Raw genomic sequence first — 21,179 nt, 5'->3', positions numbered from 1 at the left:
CTGCACGCGTATTCATGGGACCAGATTCTTCTGAGAGGAAAAGATCTGCTGAGTGGTAGGTTTAAGATTCTCGAAGAAGTCTTGGAAAAACTCTTCAAACGAGTTGAATTGGTCTACGTCTGGCATCATGAAATTTCCTGCAGTCGACGTGGTTTCGGAAGGACTATTCCGAGAGTGGACACTTACTTGAGGATCAGCTTTTGGTGGGTCGGTTGTAAAATTGATTTTGTTGCTGCTTGTTCTTTCTCTCGTCGGGCCTGTTGAGGGTAATGAAGATATCTGCTGGCCCTTGCTTACTCTATATCTGCTCGTATCGATGATAGACTTTATAATCTTGCCAACATTATCTGTCGCCTCGTTCTTCTTCTCACCGATGGTGTTTAGGTGCCAGTAAACTCTAGTGCAGATGTTTAGCACTGACTGCCTCTCTGACGAGGGAAACCAGTCGAGAAAGTCGCAGAGTGCAAGACAAGCATACACCAACTGATGTGACGTCAAAATGGGAGCACCTTTGATCAACGATGGTGGTAACCTGAGAAAGCCTTTGATTAGTGAAAAAGCATGCTCTTTCATGGTGTTGAGAGTGCGAGCCATAAAAGCTGGGTTGGTCCTTATGTCGCTAAGGAATTCGGATATAAACGATCGGCAAATCATGATATAATAGTAATCAAACGTGAAAAGCAAGACACCTGCACCATCCTTACTCAGTAATTCTTTCCAGTTGGTAACCCAATAGGTAAGCTCTGAAAAAGCCAATAAATCAGAATTTTGTGTAGCATCTGAGATTTCTAAGGTGTCATGAAGCCTATCTCTAGCAGTTTCGTAGAACTCCTCGAAATTGACGAATATGCTGTTAACTATATCTCCCAAGTTAATCTCGCTGATCTTGATATCGTCACCAAAGTTCGACTGAGGAAATTTAGCAGTCAAGTTGTTCAGCTCCTTTGTTGAATCATCAAGAGTCGAATAGCATCCATAGCTCACGGCATATTCAAGCTTGCATGCAGTGAGAGAATTTAAAATCCTGAGATAATAGAGGTCTGTCGGGTCATAAATTTCTTCCACTACAACTCTCTTCTTGAGTTTATTAAAATTAAAGATGCTCAAAAATGAATTAAGAGCAAAATCGCTAAGAACCAACGAGTTGAATTGTAGCTGCCGGTGTCTTTTAGCTTTTCGCGAGATGTGAAACATGCAGCAATACAATATGGCCTCAATGTCATGAGCTATCAGGTTTTCAAACATCGTAAGAGTGTTTGTCAGAAATCTCTCTACCAAGGGATAGAGCATTTCCTGTTCGCTAGCATATTTCTCGTTATCATCAAAACTCATTGCTATTATGGTGAAGACGCTGGTGATGAAAACATGTTTCCGAACATAATCATCGTCGATTTCTTTGATGCCTCCTGGTACAATCCAAAAGTGAGATCTGATTAAAAACTCCTTTGATAGCTTAAGGCATAATTCTTCATGCTTTTCATAAAAGTGCAAAAAGTTGACTCTTGCTACCACGAACGGCCGTTGCTGTTTTGCATACTGATCTTGTTTTGATCTGGCTTCTCTTGGAAATAATCTATTGTCAATATTGCCAATAAGTTTCAGCGGAGGGTCCTTCAACACTCGGTCGGTAAGCGAATGACTGGCTCTTCTAAACTGACTGCCATATTTAGATGCGGTTAGTGGGGACATTCCTTTCGAAAAGTCATCGAAGCCCGGTAAATGAGGGTCCAGCTTGGTCATCGTTTTGACACTACCATCGGAGGGCTCTCGTAGGAGTCCTAGAACAAGGTCTAGTTTGTTATCCAGACTTTCAAAGTGACTTTCGACTTTGCTTAGACGTCTCTCCAGCTGTTCTGTGAGACGGATGCTCGATATAACCAACTGGGAATGGTCGGAAGCATGTAGGGCTTCGTTAGTATCACTGCTTCCGTCTCTGAGCCCTATTGAACCAGATTTGTCTCTAACTGCTGCTATAATTTCACACTCACGCTCTTCGGTCAGAGAACAATCAAGTTGAAGAACGTTACAGCGGTGACACTTGCCAGTAAGAGGCTCGAAGTCGCATCTAGTCTTGAATTTTCTGCACAATTCGCAACTAAACGTACGTCTTTTCTTGCGAGTCTTTTTGATATTCAAAGCTTCTCCCCTCTTGTTGCTAGCATTTTCTGAGTGAAATTTCTCATATTGATTTTGAGTGGAATCTTCAGTTGTTTTCTTCAGTAGAGCATTATCAGAGCGATCTTGGTTATCTTCTTCCTTCTCATTCATTGTACTAGGGCCAACAGCAGCGAACCTTTCAATTCCATCAAATAGCTCATCGAGCAGGCAAACCAGACGTACTTTGAGGGATCTTTGACTGTTCTCTAAGGTTACTTCGCAAGATGCTGCTTTCTTGGGTAAGAAGGTCAAGATAAGCGGCGCGAAAAGGTTGATAGAAACCTTACGAAGCCAACCTTGCCAAATGCGACATCAACTCAAGAAAACGACAGCATTCCAGTGATTGACTCCAAAATGGAAATGATGACTTTGTAGTCCTCGTGTATTTTTATTCCTAGCTGCTATTTCAGCCAACAATAGCTCAAAAGTTATGGCAAAAAACACACCTACTGCATTGAATGCGCCTTTTGGCCAGAATGCTTTGTAATCAACGATTGAAAATTCTCTGGTGATTGGTTGAGGCGATTAGCGGTGGTCGCTTGTGAGGCTGAGCGGTTGTGTTGGTATGTCCCCTGAATTTAATTTTAAACTACTGGAAAAGAAGGTTCCACAAGGGTTCTCAACAGGAAAACGATTGCCTGATGCAAACTTTGTGCATCAATTCCATATTTATGATCTTAACATTGCGTATATTCAATCCAAGCCGTATGGATAGTTTGTTATGGTTAACATTTATCATGACATAATTAGCAATTGAGAAACTATATTATAGAATACTATGAATGATTGTCTTCTCACAGAAAGTTATGGCCTATAGCAAGTAGAGCGACGCACAAGACCCAGGATAGGTTTGGTTTCTCAAGCTTAGCATCGCTAGAACGCGAATTATTGGAAAAAAAACCGCCTTTGCTGTCATTGCCGGAATCCCCATCGCTCTCATGATCTTCAACTGTTTCGCTCAAGACAGCACCATCCTGGCTCACGCTCTGGGACTTTTGTCTCCGACCAGAAGTGCAGGTGATTTTACCACCTCTAACAATGGAACGCCCATTCTTTGGTGTCGTCCATTTGGAGCAATCCATCTGTCCGGAGTTTGTTTTAATCAATGCGCTGCCTTTTACCAACTTCAACTGAGGGAAATCAGTGTCACTGAACTTTCCTTCGAAATAAATGGCTCCGCCTATTTGCTTCAAACTAGTGAAAAAGTCAATCTTCTCAAGTTTGGTGTTATTAGCAATCATCAAACCCCCTTCAATGTCAGTTACATTGCGAAAGTTGGCAAGCTTGAGGTTCACATTATCGATGATGCCTAAAGTACCACCAATTGTTTTCAAATTTGGTACCTGCATTTCACTGAACTGATTTTGAATAAGCTCAAATGAGCTCCCAACAGTCTCGAGCTTTGGGAAATAAGCCAAGGAAGTGTCTCTGACGGTAATATTCTCTGCTGAGATAAGTTTAGGCATCTCCAATTCGGTCTCTCGAGCGTTGGCATGCACGCTCAGCTTTTGTCTGACATACTGAATATTTGCCTTGACTGTCTCCAAGAACCTGTTATTGTTTACTTGAAAAATCTCAACATCTTCGACGTTTTTAAAACCCTCAATGGTGGACAAGGATGTGTCAGAGATGGTAAGACTTTTCAGTCCGCCCAGATTTTCATTGATTAATGCTTCGTTCAAAATTGGAAGGACTTTCCAGTCAATCACTCTGGCCTCTTTAAGATATGGTAGATTGATTGAAACTAGCGACGTCAAGCTTTGCAAGGAGAAGGTCTCCCCTACAGCTTGCAATTTGCTTCCTTCAATTTTAACGAGATGAGAACTTTTCTCGACATAAATTGAGCCTTTTACACTCTGAATATTACCAAAATCGATCAAAGCATCGGCATAGTTCGCAAAGTGAATACTGCCCAAAAGAGTGTCACATTGGGCTTGTAAGTGGTAGAGGTCGCCAGAAGTCTCTATGATATGAACATCATTTTTACAAAGCTCTGACATTGGACCAGGCTTTTCAAACATCTCGGGATCATAGAAATCAATCTCTTTTGAGTCATCTTTCTTGTCCTCATCTTTCTTGTCCTCATCTTTCTTGTCCTCATCTTTCTTGTCCTCATCTTTCTTGTCCTCATCTTTCTTGTCCTCATCTTTCTTGTCCTCATCCTTCTTGTTCTCATCCTTCTTCGAGTCCTCTTTCTTACTGTCATAAACCTTATCTTCATTGCCGCCGTCATCAGCAAGCAAGAGCTTATGATTATCTCTCTTCCTGTAGCTATCAATCGAATATGGTTTTACGGAATGAGGAAGAAAAGATTCATTGCTTGCAAATGTTCGAAACCGATCAGTTGCCACTCTGTCACGTATGCCAAGCCGATTGGGCGCAAGCAAATTAATGGTGGCTGCTGTCGCAGCTACGGGTAATAATAAATTTGAATACTTCATTATTGTTTGTGCGACTGTTTCACTTTCCTTAAAGTGTCAATTTTTCTTACAATTTGACTGTCCAGTAATATCTTCGTCGGTTTATTGAGGGCTCAGTGCCGTGCAGATCTGTCTAAAATAGTGCATTTGTTTTTTGATTTTCCTTTAAATAATGGACCATAACTTTGTGACACAAATCAGAACTCTGACGCTCCGAGATCAGAGGAAGGGAAAAAAACAAAGAGGCAACGGACTTTAATCTTAGAGCTTCAGTAAACCACTTTCGTAGTTTAATGAGACTACTTATTTGGCTAGATACTTTTTTATAGAATCTAAGCGCAATGAGATTTCCTCTACAAAGACCTCACTAAAACCTGGAATTTTGGACTCTGTGGAGGCAAAGTGGTCCAGCATTTCATCAACATACATTCTGGTCTCATCATCGTGAGCCCGTTCATACATGCGATTAAAAGTGTACGAGATAACACTTTTCAAATAGTCGAAACTCTTGAGCTTCATATCCTGAAGCTTGGGATATTCAATGTCCATAGGGCTTCCCACATCGTATCGCTTGTTGTAGTTTCTAAAGGACGGTGATGTAGCATTAGTAACCGGAGTGACAGCTTGATCCTGCGATTGGTAGGGACTGTTGATGTTGGAGGAAAGTGGACTTCTAGGTGTGCTGGTGGTTATCTTACTGGCCTCAGATGCAGAGAGGGCGGGGTTTCTATCAGCCGTCGTAGTAGTGCTGAAGTCCCAACGTACGCTGCTCTCAGATCCATCGTACAGTTTCTCGCATAAAGGAAATTTAGGCATTCTGCGATAGTCATCTTTTGATTTTCTTTTGTTGAGCATTTCAACATCGCTTTTCAGATCAACGCATTGCGTATTACTGATAAAATCCGTGTCAAGTAAATTGACAGCTGATGGTCGATTCTTGGGCGTTTTAACCAGACACGAAGCTATGAAATGCTTCGCCGTACTCGAATAATTGCCATGAAGAACAGGTGGTTTTCTTTTGGGAAGATTGGCCATTACCTTCATTGGATCACACTTCGAAAGCGGAGGTGAACCTTTCAAGAGTTCATAGACCGTAATTCCCAGCGACCATATATCTGCTTTTTCGTCATAGCCGTCTGATTCCTTAGAAACTACCTCCGGCGCCATCCAAAACGGAGTCCCAACAAAAGTTCCTCTCTTTAAAGTCGCCCTGATTTGACCACTTACTCCAAAATCGCCTAATTTTACCTTTCCTTCATCGGTTAACAGAATATTTGCCGCTTTTATATCGCGATGAATCTTCTTCTGCTCGTGTAGATACACAAGGCCTTTGACTACTTCCCTAGTAATGTATGCAGCTTTTGCCTCTGGTAAACCATTATTGTATATGTTCTTTAATAAATCGGCACATGAGCCGCCTCCGCAATACTCCATGATGATCCACATCGAGGCATCTTCCGTCATTGTGGTTATGTAGTTAGTAATATAGGGCGACTTTAATTCAGCTAGGAAGAATATTTCTTGAGCCAGTAAATTTATGTCTTCATCGGTGTGCTCCAAGTTGACAACTTTGACGGCGACGATTTCGCCAGTTTTCTTGTCACAGGCTTTATAGACGTCGCCAAAATTGCCCCTCCCAACACATTGCCGTATAGAGTAGAGCTCAGAGGGCTCTGAGCAACTCAGGTTGTTAATAGTCATTTTCAGTACCACTAGTCGCTCCAAACTGTGACAGCAAATAGTTCACTGTGTAGCGATGCACGCAATATCGGATAAAAGCAGTTAAGGTTAAATCAAAGCGATGGAGATGAGCAAAAGATCAACTCTTAATCGAATAGTTGTTGAGGAAAAAATGCGATGATGAAGTGTATTCAGAAGCCAGGGACAGATGCACACCAGCAGTTCGAATCTGCTGAGGTGAATATTCCGCGAGGAAGACTTTGATGAGAAGGACAGCAAAGTAAGTCAGAAACGGGCCGCCTCCTGACTCTAAAGCTTATTCGAGCTCGGTGTCACAAAAAGCGTCAATGGCGGATATTGTGTCGCCAGGCGCCTTGGCAACTAAAGAAAAAACAACTGCTGCAAAAAAAAAAAAATTATTGTTATAATACTGATACAATAACCGCTACTAAGACTTCCTCGTTCCGTTTCCCCTCTTCGAAAGCTTCAAAGACTTATGCATATTTAATATATTCGTAGGCGACTTGATCTGCGGAGAGCTTGGCATATGATTCAAGCTCCATCGCCGCCCTGGCTGTTTATCTGCTGGTATGCTTAGCGGAGCCAGCGTAGATTCCCTGCCCTCGGGAGGTTTCGACGTGTGTGTATTCGGCGAGAAAACGCCATACATGTCGAATTTGCTCTTCCAGTATTCGATGACAGCAGGAGACCAATTGGATGTATTATTTGGAATTCTATCAACCGGAAGGCCGTTGTACAGCAGGAACTCAGTTATGAAGAATACAGGTTTTCCATGAACCATTTCGTGGTGTTTAAGAGAGTACTGGAATATTGTTGGTAGTACTACATCGCAATCGGATCTGGACTGCTCGGTGACGATATCTCTGAGGGAGTATTTGGATTGTGCTATAGTTTTCTGTAGCAGGTAGATGCTGTCCAAATGTATTGCCTTTATCAACGACTTCAAAGAGGTTTTTGCATCCTGGTTGCCATCGGATACCATTTTGCATGCTTGATATTTGTTGATGATATATCGCGATCTTTCAGAATCGGAGGATTGTGGCGTGAGTTTCGCTTCTTCTGGATCACTTGACTCGTAAATGGAATTGACATTCGCATTGGATACGTCGTTTCGAAGAAGATGAAGTATTTCCGGTGAAGTGAAACTGTCCAATGTCAAGGATCTTACCTTCGAGACGTGAGAACCCATTGATCTGTGAACACCGGAGCATTTTATGCAAAGCACACAGAGTAGGTTTATGGAAATCCATTCCACAGTCTGGGAATCGCCACAATCACAGCACCTGGAATTAGATTCATGCTGGCTCATGACTACATCAATTAACGATGCAGTAGTGGCAGTATGATCCTTATGTTTTGATGAGGCCTCAACTGCAGAACTTGAGTACTGTTTAGTTTCTAGATTGACCTGCTTTAGCATATCAAACCATTGCTCAGCCTCTGAATGATCCTTGAAGAGCAAATAAACCTTTGACCGATGATTCTTGGAATTCGAGCTAGTATGCTCAACAGATGAAGAAGAACTGGCGGACGCTGGAACTGAAAAAGGTAATCCGGACGTTTGTATCTCGACTGTGGTCCTATTAATTTTCTTGATGCATGCGAACGATAAATCAACAGTGTGCAAGGGTATCTTCTTGGAATGATGAAATACACTCAACTGATTACCATCTAGGATAATCCATTGGCGCCATTGGGAGCCACTGCTTGAGCCAGTGCTGCCAGGGGCAGAAGTACTGTCGCCTTCCTGAAATTCCACCCAGGCATAAGTCTCTACATGCGGCGTGTTTAACGAGGAGTACAGTTTTGTCAAGTCACTCAAACTTCGTGCGTTTTTTATGGATAATCTCAGTTGATGATTTTTTTTCATGTAGCTCTCGTTGAGCTCCTTCTCTGGCACTCGCTTTCGCAGAAAGAGCGATACCCCGCTGTATAATCTTCGCAGAGGCGGACCAACAACAAAACATTGGTCGAGAAAGTTTTGGTATTCCAACCGTGCTAATTCGTACTGCACCTTGCTGCTCAAAGGTAGCGACGATTGCGTGGAGTACATCAGTCTCATCGCTTCGTGAAAGTTCTTTTGCTTCTTGGGGAGTATCTTCTGATTTTGTTTCTCAAACTCCAGGAACTCCTGCAAGGGCGTTATCACGTCTTTGCTGAGCGATTGCGATACGTTCAGCACATGATTCGCATTAAAGGCACGGATCCAAGCGTGCAAATCTTCGTTAAAAAGTCGTTTCAAAGGGTGGTCCTCGTCGCCAGCGAAACTGACCCTTATGCTCAGTAAACCGTCGCAAACCGACGAAACCGCTCGAAGAAGATCATTAAGTCTCACTAGATTATCCAGCAGTATCCTCCAACGGGCGCTTTTCTGCAGAGACGCCACCGAATCCTCGAGACCGCCTATCAGTTTGCGAAACTCCGCGCCATCTGGCAACCAGGCACTACCATGACGCAATCTGTGGGACCCAGAAATATGCTCAGCAGCCCGAGAACCCTCGGCTCCACTGACGAACACCACAGCGTCCACATCCAGACACTTCAGCCGGTAGAACCCGCTCGCACACGGCGTATCCAGTCTGAAGCCGTAGCGGTCGGGCGCCCCGGTTCTCTGCAACGGAATCTCGACACTGGAGTCGTCCTTCTGCAACATACACACCACCTCACCGCCGTCCCGGTTCAACCGCACCGCATACACAACGCCCGGCCGCACAGCGGGCACATACGACCCGTTGTACTCAACGAAAAAGGGCCTGTCACCGCACTCGCCAACGGTCACCTCCACAACAACGCTACTGCTGCTCACCAGCTGACCCATCCTTGTACCGAGCCTGCTCTGCCCAGCCCAAACGGCCCGTTTGTGCATTCGCCGTCATTATATCCACTACCAACAAGGTCTCTTAGGGAACCGAGCGCCGACCAGCTTAATCCCGAGTCGTCACGCACGAAGAACAGTAAGCCAAATTCAACTAAATCGATATTACACTAGTTAATGTTACTTAAACTTGCCCTCCCAATGGTCTTTATAATAGTATTATATATGTATAAAGCTGTACGCCATTTCTGGTCCAGCAGACCGCTTAGAACAAGAAGGCGACACCGGCAGCAACAGCAGCACCGAACACACCAGCGTTCAAGACGTTGGAGTTGGCAGCACCGGTTGTAAGACTGGAAGAAGTCTTGTTGGAGTGGTTGGAGCCGTTAGAACTGTTGTCCTTGGCAGCTTGAACAGCAGCGACAGTAGCGAAGGCAGCGACAATGGTCTTGAATTGCATTTCTGGTAGTCTTGATGTGATGCTTTTCTGTATAGAACCGATAGCATCAACAGGCTCTCTCCTGGTCAACACTCGCGCCTTTTATAACAAATCTTTGCCCACCCCAACAGAGCCTCCTGTCTCAGTGAGAAAATTTTTCAGATCTGGCCATGCGTGGTTTCTTTTCCCGAATCTGTAGAACGCCCAGCGCGCGCATCGCCTCTTTGGGACAACTGTGGATCGCCACAATAGGCCATGGGGAGGGGCAAGGCTGGTCTGGCCACCAGAATGGGGCACCGCCTCCGAAACCGGTCATGTTATGGATGTGCCGAGACAGTTTCCAGCGCATTCTCGGCCGTAGCGGAAACGCGAGCGCCAGAAACAGCGATCGCTGCCCGATAAGATAAGCCAGCGGTCGAGACGGTATTTCTTGGCTATATAACGGCTGCGTCCCCGCGCCACAGAAAACCCACAGCCCAGATCTGCGTTTCACTATGGTTTTGCAGTTGCTGGTGGTGAATCCGAACAGTTCGCGTTCGATGACCGAGGCGGTCGCCAGAAGCGTGGCGGCGTGCGACGCGTTCCGCGGTTTCGCGTTCCAAGTCCGCTACATGACGGGCCCGAGCGGCGCGCCGCCGCAGATCGACGGGCCGGAGGCCAGCAGCGCGAGCTGCGACGCGTGCTTGGCGGTGCTCAGCGACCCCAGGTCAGAGTTCCACTACGCGCGCTTCGAGGGCCTACTTGTGGCGTGCTTTTCAGACCACCCGCTGGTGGCAGCGCTGGCAGCGCTGCCCCAGGCGCCGGTGGTCCTCGGGCTGCTCGACGCCAGCGTGAGCTTTGCGAGTCTCGCGGCCCGCGGCCCCTTCTCCATCATCACGTCCAACGTAGAGTGGGTCAAGATCCTCGACGACAGTGTGGAACAGCAGTTTCTTGCGGGACACGTGCGCCGCCTGGGTCTATGGCGCGGTACTGTGTCTTCGAACCTGCAGGTGCTGGAGTTGCACGACGAGGCCAATTTCGGCGCGATCGTGGACGTGATCCGCGCCGAGAACGTCGATCGCCTCGGGTCGAGATACGTGATCCTGGGGTGCGCCGGGTTCTCGGGGCTGGAGCGCAGACTGAACAAGCTGTTCGAGGACCGCGGCGTGGTGTTTCTCGACCCGATAGTGATCGGGTTCCAGGCGCTGCTGGGCAGCGCCAGCCTGTTGCAGGCGATGAGATAAGAGGTTCGTTGTGTCACGTGACACGCGCTTCAAGAGCAATGCGATCTAAGCCGTGCTCTGGGGGGGATATGCAGGAGCGATATAAAAAGCAGGAGAAGGCCGCACCGCAGAGCTGGATGCTGGCTGTGTCGAACAATCGTGTGTTCTACAAGATGCATGCTCGTGATTGGTTTTTAGTGCTGGTGGCGATTTTCATTCCGCCTGTTGCCGTCTGGCTGAAGAGAGGTTTTTTCACCAAGGATCTGCTCATCAATGTGTTGCTGTGGGTGCTTGGATTCATCCCCGGCTTGATCCACGCCTTGTATATCGTCAGCCAGCATCCGTTCGAGGGTCCTGACGAGGAGACGCTGACGCACTCCGTGAACAACTACGGTTCCACCGTATAGCTTAGACTACATTCTACGTACTGTGATTAGTGTGCGTAATGGTTATTGTTTTTCATAGCGGGGCCCTACGTAAGCCAAGAAAAAAAAAAAAACGGGCATCACATCTCGATGACATATGCAAATTTAGGTGAGAGCGGTGAAGAAAATGGACCTGTTGGGCGACGTTGTTGAGCGGGACACTGGTAGTGGGTCGTCAGATGACGAGTGTGCTGAATTTGCGCCTAGAAACAGCAGTGGTTTTCCAGAGTTGTACAAGCCCAAAGAGGTTTCGTCGTGGAAACAGCGTTTGAAGGCGAAAAAGGCCTGTAGGCCGGAGTCCAAGAGGTCGGAAGCTCAGTCTATCCATGAGGAGAACATCAAAAGTTTGCAGAACATGTCACAGGAGGAAATTGCGCGGGAAAGAAAAGAGCTGTTAGAGTCTTTGGATCCAAAGCTCGTTAAGCGTTTGCTCTCCAACATTAACAGAAGAGCTGCAAAGTCCGGCGGTGGGCCTCTTTTCGCGGAGATTGAGGGTGCGTCTGGGACATGGGTTGGCGAAACAGACCGGCTAACGGAACTGCCGGCGTTGGACGATGAGCAAGTGGCTAAAGCACTTGGAATTAGCCCTCGAGACGATGAGTCCCTGGAGCAGGATATTCCTGATGACGAGGATGTCGCACCGCTCGATTTCCAAATCGCACAGTCTATAGATCATATGGCCAATGAAGAGCTGCTGAAGGACGTTCATTTCGTGACTCGCAGGAACAGCGAGGCGGACCAGAAGATCGCCTTAAATGACCCAGACTTCGATCAAAAGCTTCACGAAAAGTTCTTCCCGGATTTGCCCAGAGACGTCGACAAGTTGCAATGGATGCAGCCAGTACCAGACGCGCAGCCTTGTACGGTGATTGACGATGTTTCGCAGTGTAGGTTTGATTTTGACGGTAACCTGGTGCCTCCAACGAGAGAGATAACGTCCACCACTCATTCCGCTTTGCACCATCATGCGGACGACCCGCACCTTGCTGGTTACACCATACCGGAACTGCAAAGACTGTCGAGATCTACGTATCCGGCGCAAAGAGCGATAGCAGTGCAGACCCTGGGCCGCATCTTGTATAAGCTCGGCCGACAAGCGTACTACCAGCTGGTACCAGAAGTCGATCTGGAAACCTATCAACAGGACGGAGGTACACAGAAGGTGACTGAGAAGATTTACGGCCTTTTTTGGGATCTTTGCTACGAGTTCAGAATCATAGAGTGTCTACAAGATGCCTCCGACGAGAAGAAGACAAAGCATCTTTCCACGAGAAATTACGCCTTAGACGCACTTTGGCTATGGAAAAGAGGCGGAGGGGACTTCAGGAAAAATGAAAAATAATGCAGCGCTGGGCCATCTCGCAGCATGTTTCCTTTCTCTAAGCTCTCTAACGCAAGACCTTTGCCACCCTATTCTGGCGAGCATCGTCTGGAAAGAAAAACTCTTACCTGACCGAGCTCTACAGCAGACAACATAGGCTGTCTGCTCAAAGAAGACATCATGTGGAGCCATATACTGGGTTTTCCCATGAAGGCAGGTGTCTTCGATGAGTTAGCAAAGGGATTCCAACGTTAAATGAGTGTTTTTCATCGAACAGCAACGCAATGGCACGAGGCAAACCCTCCCGACAACTTTATGATTAAACTTTCTGCAAAGATGAAGAACTCATCATTCAGAACTAGGATAAGCATTGTTGCGCAAAGAGGAACTCGTCGACGTTCCAAAAAAAACGTCAGGCGGTTGCTGTAATATGAAATACCCTGGAATCTGGGACGGAAAGGATTTGATCTGCGCACATAGACACATTCGAAGAGTATGTATACATAAACGATGAAACTCAACAAACTTAAGTTGTGCAGGATGTTATGAAAGCCGAAGGCACTGCCTTCCATCAAAAACCGTCTCACTCAATTCACAAGCGTTAGCCGCCAGCGATCTCAAGCGATAGATACATGGCTTAACATAACCTCTTCTTGGTGTCTTGAGATGAATATTGGATATCTAAACCTTCAAACAGTGCAGACTTTATAGTCAAAATTTTTCAGTTTGGCTCTGGATCACATGGCTATGTTGACAGACGCGAAATGAAGTATTTAAGACTGACAGCTCTTCGAGGTGACGATGAGTCGATGTCTTGAATCCTGGCGATGTGTTTCATCGATGTCGTCAGATGGGTTACGAGACTTCAGGACTGAAGTGGAAGTATTGGAGGATGTGACGACAAGAGGAAGCGAACAGACGCTAAGAGACCAGGAAGAGCGACTAATTTCAGCGATTCGCGAAATAACTCAAAGCATCACGTCCATGAGCCATGAGAATAACCTGGTGAGACTGGATGGCGTCGACGGAAACGCTGGAGCGATAACGATAGATCTGAGTTCGTTGGCTGAAAGGATTGCTGAGTTCGATAAACTAATAGAGTTGCTCAAAATGACGCATTTGGAACAGGAAACGCTCGATTTCTTTCTGAGATATACGATATCTTCGGCAGAGTTGCTGCAGCTGAAATCTACGCATGATCAGCAATACGTCGAAATGGAGAGCGCCGTCAAAGCACTGGAGCGTGAAATTGAAGAAGCTCATCATCGCTGGATCGATGAAACGAAACTACAGATATCTAACGCTGCAGAGCAGATTGTGAAGGATCAAGATACTGTCAACGAGCTTTATCTTGAAACTGCTGATATCTTGGATGATTGTGACCAGTTGCTCGTCGAGGTAGAGAAGATGAGGGAGGAAAAAGAACGTTATAAGAAACAAGTAGAACGTCAGAAACCCTCTGTGGCGAAAGTTTTTGACGAATGGGACGAGGTACGAAGATGCCAGAACGATTTGAAACATTTGGAAGCGCAAATCGCTCAACTTGAACTAATCAAGAAAGATTTCGAGGCGAAAGACACTGCAAAGAAACTGACACAGGACCCTAAGCTGAATGAACTTGGTTGTACATTAGACTCCTTGATAAGACTGTGGGAATCCAACTTCTTGCCAAACCCAGGCTGGCACGATCTTGAAATATATCCTCAGATCAAGAAAATTCAGTTCGATGTGCTGGAAATTTTCACAGTTTTGATAGCCCTGGATGGCGGGTACAGGATAAGCGATGTCACGATTTACAGAAAAGGAGAGGGAGGCATGAGCGTGGATGAGGATTTGCAATCAGAATTGAAGCAGCAGAATGTTGGTTCTCGAGATGTTTACAAATCTATGGAGGCTATTACGGGCTATTTGATAGGTTTAGCACCTGTGAAATGACTTACTTATCTTCCGCAGCGTCTTACTTAGGCGCTTAAGAGTGCGCCCATCGCTCCGAGGTACCCCTCATGTTTCAGGAAGAATGCCTGTTTCCTTCCCTGGGACCAGAAGTTTATAGCAAAGCTTAAGGTATTCATAGTCATTAAATGGCCTCTAATGTACGATCCACCAAAATAAATATTTTGAACGTTGTGGATTTTTGCCTGTAGGTATGCAATTTGTCCAATATTATTGGAGATGGCGTAAAGTAAACTTTTACAAACGTCTGGGTTCTTGAACTTTTTGTTTCTCGATGCTATATCCGCGTGAGATGTAGTTGGACTCGCGGAGTTTGAGGCGGCAGCTGATGATTTACTCAGCGATCCCCTTCTGTTTTGAAACACCTTCCCAAATGAGCTGGCGATGTTCGAAGATTTTAAACCAATCTTGTTGTAATCTGTCCCATAAATGTCACCAACAAGCATATCGACGTTAGTATTGTCGCCGTCGTGGGCCCAGTCCAGCATCTGGTCATAAGTCTGCGCACCGGTGATAAGAGAAAGCAACCCCCACAGCGTACCGCCTCCAAGCGAAGAGCCACCAACGCGCGAGAAGGTTTCTGCATTCTCTACTTTCAGGATCGACACCCCGGATCCGATATTTACAAGCAGGTACGGGTAGGTCTTAGGTGAATGTGCCGATCCATTGGGTAGGAGAACATTCTGGGCCCCATCCTGGTCGTTGTAGGTGAAAACCTCGTCCGGAATTTCGTGGATGAACGCGTCGACGCCTTTGATCAGACATTCCATCTCGTCGAGCCGCTTGATCTGGATAACGTTTGGAAACTCCTTGTTCAAAAGCTCGTAAAATTTGTACGCACCACCGCCAGTCGCTGTTATCTGAGTCGTCGAATAATCTCCAGCATGATGACTCTCGACAATCGAATGTAATAATCGCACGAACTTGTCAATCCTCTCAGTCTCAACGGTGTGAAATAATATTCGGTTGGTTCCAATTGGTGAAAACACCACCTTCGCTAGACTTCCGCCAATGTCAATCGCTATGTTGAAGATGCCGTCGTCGTACTGGCACGGATATTGAATCTCCTGCGCAATTGAACCTCGCATTGCTGCAGACCAGCGAATATCAAATTCGCCACAACACAAGCACTACGACAAGTTAGCTAGCTCTCGCTAGGCTTTACCAATGAACATCGCACTGTTGAATGCTTTCTCATTCATTCGACTGTGCAGTTCGCCCTTCGCGGTGTTCGTTCACGGCGTACTGTTGAAATTGTTCACTCAAGAACGAGAAGAGATAACAAGCAAGTGCTAAGCCACTCGATGCTGCTACGATTTCACCATTAATGAGAGCGGCCATCAGCTTTAACCCACTTAAGACCTCTAATTCCTAGCACTCGCTAGAGTGTCTTGAATTTCAAGCATTTGGCTGATGACACCACCTGCTGGCCACTGCGCGACGTCAAGCCGCTGTTCATAAAGTAAGCAAACTTTTCACTTTTCAAAGGTTTAGATATTTCTCACATTTCATGTATCTCCTTTGAATGTAGTCCAGCAATCAGGTCCCAATATGCTACCGGAAAACGTTGCAGATCTTATCTCCAAGAAATACGAAGAAGCTGTGAATAATGGACATCTTTGCTTCACGGAATCCACGACCAAAAAGTTAAAGGATGCGAACAGCGGGATGAATTACGTCGTCAGCTACGCTCCAAGTCTGGCTTCGAAGCCAGAGCGTGGTGACCAGCCAGATAAAAACCCATTCGCAGAGCCTGAGCCTGAGTTGACCGTGGTCGAAAACGTCGCTGATGGCGAGTACAAACTGTTGTTGAACAAGTTCCCCATTGTTCCTGAGCATACTTTGCTAGTCACGAACACGTTCAAGGACCAGAAGTCGCCATTGAGTCCTCTTGACCTGATGACAGCGTACAATCTGCTGTTGAAGCTGGACGACGAAGACGAGAACAAGAGACACATGATGATCTACAATTCCGGTCCTTCCAGCGGCTCCTCACAGGACCACAAACACTTGCAGACCTTGAGACTACCTCAAAACTTCGTCACCCTGCAAGATAGGATCTGTGCTGGTAAGAGTCACTTCTTGCCAGACTTCAAGACTGAGCCTTTGCAGGACGACAAGGTCTCGTTCGCCCATTTCGTTCTGCCTTTGCCGGAGTCCGAGGAGGATGTCAACGAAGACCTGCTGGCCATGTGCTACGTTTCTTTGGTTCAGAGGGCATTCACATTCTTCCAGGACTGGGCCGGAGAGAAGCCAGAGCTGGCCAACAGCAGAGGCTACAACGTCCTCATGACCAAAAACTGGATTTGCGTCGTCCCACGGTCCAGCACAAGGGCTAAGTCCTTGCAGATCGGTTTCAACGCCACCGGATATGCCGGTTTGATCCTCGTCAAGACACAGGAAGCCTACGACCAAATCCTGCAACTACCACACAAGATCGACGAAGCCCTGCTCGAATGTGGGTTTCCCAACTCCGCGGGCAAGAAGCAGACAGAGTACAATTACTAGCATGCTCAATGTGAACTGGAACCGGTATACTTCACCAAGTAGCAGGCTTCACACTTTATAACCGTATAACGACTATTTCACGTGACCCGCTACCAATCAGACGGCGGAATTTTGCTTTCTTGGCCGGCGATATCGCTGAGCGTTCAGCTAGCTTTGTAAGTAAAAACTACAATACATAATTAATAAAGTCGAGAGGATTGTAGCGCTGGGTTACATCTAGCTGAGGTGGTTTCATTATATTCAGTCCGACAGGTATATCCTAATTTTCAAGTCTGTCTCACGATAGTTCCTCAAAAATATCATAATGCCTCAATCGTTGACCTCGGTAGTGAAGATGGGTGACTTCATCCTAAAGCATGCAGCTTTGTCCAAGATCGCTGTGCCAGTCGCCAAGCAATTTGTAAACCTAGCAGGCTACAGACAGTTGGGTTTGAGATTTGATGATCTTATTGCTGAAGAGAACGCAGTTGCTCAGACTGCTTTGAGAAGATTGCCTGAAGATGAATCGTACGCCAGAGTCTTCAGAATCATCAGAGCTCACCAGACTGAGTTGACTCACCATTTGCTTCCAGAAAATGAATGGACCAAACCCAGCGAAGACGTTCCCTACCTGACACCATACATCTTGGAGGCAGAGGCTGCAGCCAAGGAGAAAGAGGAGTTGGATAACTTGGAGATCAGCAAATAAGCTGACAGATGAGTTTAGAATAAAGAAAAGCATGGCCAAAAGAGCATTTTGATCAGGAGAGAACGACAAGTTAAATGGAGGTACTAGTTGTGCCTGTCTTTAGGATAATTATTCTTGCAATATATTACGTATATTTATTATTCCCAACCATTAAGTGTGAAGGTACTCGGATGTTATCATCTACAATGTGTTAAACGGAATTAGTAAATAAAATTACAACTTGTTAGATAAATATGACGTGTTCAATGCAGGCAGTTTATTCTGTTTCGGTATAATGAAGGTTTAGCTTAAGCCTTTTTTTCGTTGGCTCCTCGTTCATAATTGTTAGTGTATCTGAAAATGTTCATGAAAAGAACGTTTAGTTTGGACTTTACTTTGCGCTTTTCTTTCCGTGTCTTCTGCACGACAAGAAGGGTATCGCTCACGCTTCGAGACTCAGGGGTATCATTTGCAGAAGACAAAGGCTCGCTGTCATCGTTCGTATCGAGCCTTACTGGCGACAGAACCTCGTTGCTCGAGCTTTTATAGTTAGTAAAGGTTTCTTTGACTGACGATGATATGGAAGACAAATCGACTGTGTCGCCAGGCTGCCCAAAAAGCAATTCTTTAGAAATTGATAACATGTTGGCTTTCTCTCCGTCATTCTCGCTACCATTGTTGTCATCGTCCGTCACGTCGCAACCGTCCGTGAGTGACATCTCGTTCTTGTAAAGAGTTTTATCATCTCTTGAAGAAACTGAATCAGAGTTCGCTCTGCCATGAGGCATCTCATAGACCTTTGGCTCATATCCGAAACTTGAGTTGGCTGCGTTACGCATACTTGAATGCATCTGGCGGGATCTGAAAGGACTGGTTAGTCCGCTGTTGTTTTCAAACTGATCATTGTTGTTACTGAAGCCAGCGGAGAGCGGCGTTGAAGGCGTCGAAGCTTGTCTTGACGGAGTTTGGAATGATGAGAGGGGAGTTTTTAAACATGCAGAAGAAAGGGAAGTCGAAGACTCTTTCTCCCTCAGCGTTTGAGGTTGTATGCCTGCATTTGCGATGGGTAGTTTTTTTGTGTATTGGTAATATCTTTGCTTTTGTCTATTGATTTTCAAAGAATTGTAGTTGTCAGCTCGACTGTCCCTGTTCCAACGCACAGGCGAACCGTCCAAAGTTAATTCCTGCAGATGTGCTGCCGGAGACGGAGACATAGGCCGTAATGGTGATAGCAAAGTAGATTTGTTGCCCCCCTCAGCAACATCAGGCACCCCAAAGTTAATCTGCGAGTTATGGTCCTCCTCAGTCTCATCGCCATCGTCATCTTCCTCTTCTATCATCTGACTTGAGTGAGAGACGGTCTTCGCATTCAGTAAAACAGCCAGATCGGCCGGAGCTGATTCTGATCTTTTATGCGACTTGAAACATTTCGGTTTAGTTTTCAATGCGTCATCCAGATTGATGATTGCATCTGGTACCCCACGAAATGGAGACGAAAATCGTGGCTCCTCACTTATGAAGAATCTAGGGCTTGTAGCATTGGGATTCTCCAGCCGAGGACTCGGAGATGATGCAGCTGCCGCCTCCGGTGGCACTATCTTCTGCTCAACCACTATTTCGGGCGGCTCCCTCGAGCCGCCAGTCCTATCAATTTGGACATCTGATGGATCTAGCTTGTTGTTAGGCAACGAAGGCAACGCGGCCGGCTGCTTGACGAAATCGAAGTCTCCGGAGATAGCAAACGACCTTTTATGTCGATGGCGTCCTCTCAATGGAGTCATCGTTGTGTCTGCTGTTAAGTAGCCGGTAACTTGCATATGCTGAGCATCCGTCATGCGAGTCCTCTAATAAACGAGCGAAAGCAGTTGGTGTAGTTTCTTGAAGAGGGGACGCAGAAGACCGTGATAACGAGACCAGCCAAATCTTGGGCTCTTTATGCTCAAACAAAAGTGGAATTGATCGATACTGAGCCAGCCAGCTTCGTCTATGGCTCTCTCGCTACAAATTGGAGTAGAAGGAGTACCTGCAAAGAATCGGGAGGAACAGTGCAACTGAGATGAGTCTTCTCAGCTTCCCAATCGATATGCTTCCGCTCTTAACACCAATCTCAGACAAGTCAGTTCAACCGATGAGTAGTACTTCTTCTTTGTGTCGTTTAGCAGTCTTAACTACCATCAACTTTTATAAGTTTGCCTTTTTCTCCTGTTCGAGAATTTGCTTACCCTTTATGTAAATGGGATATTAAACTAGGTGAAATGACTGAGATCATCGACCGGTGTCGAATGGCGCCAAAGAGCTTCAATGGGTGTCAAGAGTCGCTTCACAGTTGTGTTCCAGGAAGCTGAGGATGTTGGCGAACGGTTGGAGATCAGCGATGACGAGCTTACGGTGAAAGGAGGGCCTGATGTGGTGGTGCAGCAGAGGTGGATTATAGATTCAGCGGAGCAGGGAATTGAGGGATTGAGGCGTGTAACGTGGAGCAATGGCGCTGTCGAGCGTTCGAGCCTCTCAAGAGTGATCAGCGCGGCGCTGAGCCCAGGATTTAACGTTTACAGCACAGAAGCTAGCTTTTTGAGTCAAAGTCTTGAGACACCTTTCTACAGATCGTATCATAGCACGATTCCTAAGGTCAGGGAATATGTTCCGGTCGAACTTGGGAAAATTCTATCTCAGTTGGATGCTGAAAAATGTGATATAGACATCAGGCTCATGGGCAATCGCACGGAGATAGCTCAATGGTGTCTTCTACGGGATAACGAGAATATCACTTTTAGAAAGGAAGCAGATATTGACGCTTGCGAGGCAGGACTCTTTTATTTAGACACAAGGGACTCCATAGACGTGAATCTCAGTGGTCTGAGATGCAAATGGGGCCCTGATGGTGTGATGAATAAGTGTCAAAAAACCACTCTTTTCTACAAAACCGCTCACATCTCTCCCACGACTCTCGAGCGCCCGACTATAGAGCTAGAAACGCCTGTCGGCCTCCATCCCAAGATTTTGATCGACCTAAGCAGCACGCCCAAGAGTCAGAAATGCGAGTATTTTCTACATTTGAAGCTACCAACAGATTTGTTTGTTGACCGATTCCAGTCTTCTCCTCTGTTTCTCTACGGTGCTCAAGATTTGGAGCTCCCAGAGTACAAGCTAAGGGGAGAGACTTGGGGTTCAGAATCATTGTTCGAACTGGACGCCGAGCGACTGAATGAAATCACTCTCCATTCTAGGTACGTTGAGCCAATGGCTGGTAATCAGTCTAAAACAGTGCGCTTCACTCCCTTGCTGTTCCGCGCGTGCGACTCCGATGAGAAGATTCTTATGGAGAATCCATTCTACTCCAGAGGGCTTGGATACGAATCGTTCTTTACGCCCAATACCATATTTGAAGCTTTCCCTTCGTCTGTCCTAGAAGTTACGATTCCTAGACCAGACACTGTTCATTATGAAACTACCAAATTGGTAACGCTGACATGCCTGTTGGTTTCTTTGGTTTACATTCTATTGAAGATAGCTATGAAACCGCGTTCTGGGAGATACACAGCTAAATGAAGACCAAATGATAAACTGCCCC

The 21,179-nt window shown here is 46.1% G+C and overlaps 14 protein-coding genes across 14 annotated transcripts; 7 read left to right on the top strand and 7 right to left on the bottom strand.

Moving 5' to 3' along the window:
- Positions 1-12: 12 nt before the first annotated feature.
- URC2 (Urc2p) lies at positions 13-2,268 on the bottom strand (the record flags this gene model as incomplete). The annotated part of the gene is made up of 1 exon (XM_037281962.1): positions 13-2,268. One exon carries the CDS (start codon positions 2,266-2,268, stop codon positions 13-15), a length of 2,256 nt encoding a protein of 751 aa, XP_037137857.1.
- A 683-nt stretch (positions 2,269-2,951) lies between these two features.
- Positions 2,952-4,598, bottom strand: HG536_0B00420 (uncharacterized protein; the record flags this gene model as incomplete). Its single annotated transcript, XM_037281961.1, has 1 exon — positions 2,952-4,598. The coding sequence occupies one exon, from the start codon at positions 4,596-4,598 to the stop codon at positions 2,952-2,954; it is 1,647 nt and encodes a 548-aa protein (XP_037137856.1).
- Positions 4,599-4,880: 282 nt separating this feature from the next.
- On the bottom strand, positions 4,881-6,278 carry SPS1 (putative serine/threonine protein kinase SPS1; the record flags this gene model as incomplete). Its single annotated transcript, XM_037281960.1, has 1 exon — positions 4,881-6,278. One exon carries the CDS (start codon positions 6,276-6,278, stop codon positions 4,881-4,883), a length of 1,398 nt encoding a protein of 465 aa, XP_037137855.1.
- Positions 6,279-6,705: 427 nt separating this feature from the next.
- Positions 6,706-9,144, bottom strand: AGE1 (GTPase-activating protein AGE1; the record flags this gene model as incomplete). Its single annotated transcript, XM_037281959.1, has 1 exon — positions 6,706-9,144. One exon carries the CDS (start codon positions 9,142-9,144, stop codon positions 6,706-6,708), a length of 2,439 nt encoding a protein of 812 aa, XP_037137854.1.
- A 214-nt stretch (positions 9,145-9,358) lies between these two features.
- HG536_0B00390 (uncharacterized protein) lies at positions 9,359-9,553 on the bottom strand (the record flags this gene model as incomplete). Its single annotated transcript, XM_037281958.1, has 1 exon — positions 9,359-9,553. The coding sequence occupies one exon, from the start codon at positions 9,551-9,553 to the stop codon at positions 9,359-9,361; it is 195 nt and encodes a 64-aa protein (XP_037137853.1).
- A 473-nt stretch (positions 9,554-10,026) lies between these two features.
- Positions 10,027-10,755, top strand: DCG1 (Dcg1p; the record flags this gene model as incomplete). The annotated part of the gene is made up of 1 exon (XM_037281957.1): positions 10,027-10,755. One exon carries the CDS (start codon positions 10,027-10,029, stop codon positions 10,753-10,755), a length of 729 nt encoding a protein of 242 aa, XP_037137852.1.
- Positions 10,756-10,793: 38 nt separating this feature from the next.
- On the top strand, positions 10,794-11,141 carry SNA2 (Sna2p; the record flags this gene model as incomplete). The annotated part of the gene is made up of 1 exon (XM_037281956.1): positions 10,794-11,141. One exon carries the CDS (start codon positions 10,794-10,796, stop codon positions 11,139-11,141), a length of 348 nt encoding a protein of 115 aa, XP_037137851.1.
- Positions 11,142-11,286: 145 nt separating this feature from the next.
- Positions 11,287-12,501, top strand: RBA50 (Rba50p; the record flags this gene model as incomplete). Its single annotated transcript, XM_037281955.1, has 1 exon — positions 11,287-12,501. The coding sequence occupies one exon, from the start codon at positions 11,287-11,289 to the stop codon at positions 12,499-12,501; it is 1,215 nt and encodes a 404-aa protein (XP_037137850.1).
- Positions 12,502-13,281: 780 nt separating this feature from the next.
- Positions 13,282-14,415, top strand: KRE28 (Kre28p; the record flags this gene model as incomplete). The annotated part of the gene is made up of 1 exon (XM_037281954.1): positions 13,282-14,415. One exon carries the CDS (start codon positions 13,282-13,284, stop codon positions 14,413-14,415), a length of 1,134 nt encoding a protein of 377 aa, XP_037137849.1.
- A 26-nt stretch (positions 14,416-14,441) lies between these two features.
- Positions 14,442-15,521, bottom strand: CAB1 (pantothenate kinase; the record flags this gene model as incomplete). The annotated part of the gene is made up of 1 exon (XM_037281953.1): positions 14,442-15,521. One exon carries the CDS (start codon positions 15,519-15,521, stop codon positions 14,442-14,444), a length of 1,080 nt encoding a protein of 359 aa, XP_037137848.1.
- A 463-nt stretch (positions 15,522-15,984) lies between these two features.
- Positions 15,985-16,941, top strand: HG536_0B00330 (uncharacterized protein; the record flags this gene model as incomplete). The annotated part of the gene is made up of 1 exon (XM_037281952.1): positions 15,985-16,941. One exon carries the CDS (start codon positions 15,985-15,987, stop codon positions 16,939-16,941), a length of 957 nt encoding a protein of 318 aa, XP_037137847.1.
- A 304-nt stretch (positions 16,942-17,245) lies between these two features.
- On the top strand, positions 17,246-17,629 carry QCR7 (ubiquinol--cytochrome-c reductase subunit 7; the record flags this gene model as incomplete). Its single annotated transcript, XM_037281951.1, has 1 exon — positions 17,246-17,629. One exon carries the CDS (start codon positions 17,246-17,248, stop codon positions 17,627-17,629), a length of 384 nt encoding a protein of 127 aa, XP_037137846.1.
- Positions 17,630-17,916: 287 nt separating this feature from the next.
- On the bottom strand, positions 17,917-19,443 carry HG536_0B00310 (uncharacterized protein; the record flags this gene model as incomplete). The annotated part of the gene is made up of 1 exon (XM_037281950.1): positions 17,917-19,443. The coding sequence occupies one exon, from the start codon at positions 19,441-19,443 to the stop codon at positions 17,917-17,919; it is 1,527 nt and encodes a 508-aa protein (XP_037137845.1).
- A 466-nt stretch (positions 19,444-19,909) lies between these two features.
- Positions 19,910-21,157, top strand: PBN1 (Pbn1p; the record flags this gene model as incomplete). The annotated part of the gene is made up of 1 exon (XM_037281949.1): positions 19,910-21,157. The coding sequence occupies one exon, from the start codon at positions 19,910-19,912 to the stop codon at positions 21,155-21,157; it is 1,248 nt and encodes a 415-aa protein (XP_037137844.1).
- Between the last annotated feature and the right edge of the window lie 22 nt (positions 21,158-21,179).

This window comes from Torulaspora globosa, chromosome 2, assembly GCF_014133895.1.
Source record: "Torulaspora globosa chromosome 2, complete sequence".
Lineage (NCBI taxonomy): Eukaryota > Fungi > Ascomycota > Saccharomycetes > Saccharomycetales > Saccharomycetaceae > Torulaspora > Torulaspora globosa.
Note: the sequence above shows the minus strand (reverse complement) of the source record. Positions and strands in the feature narration are given on the sequence as shown.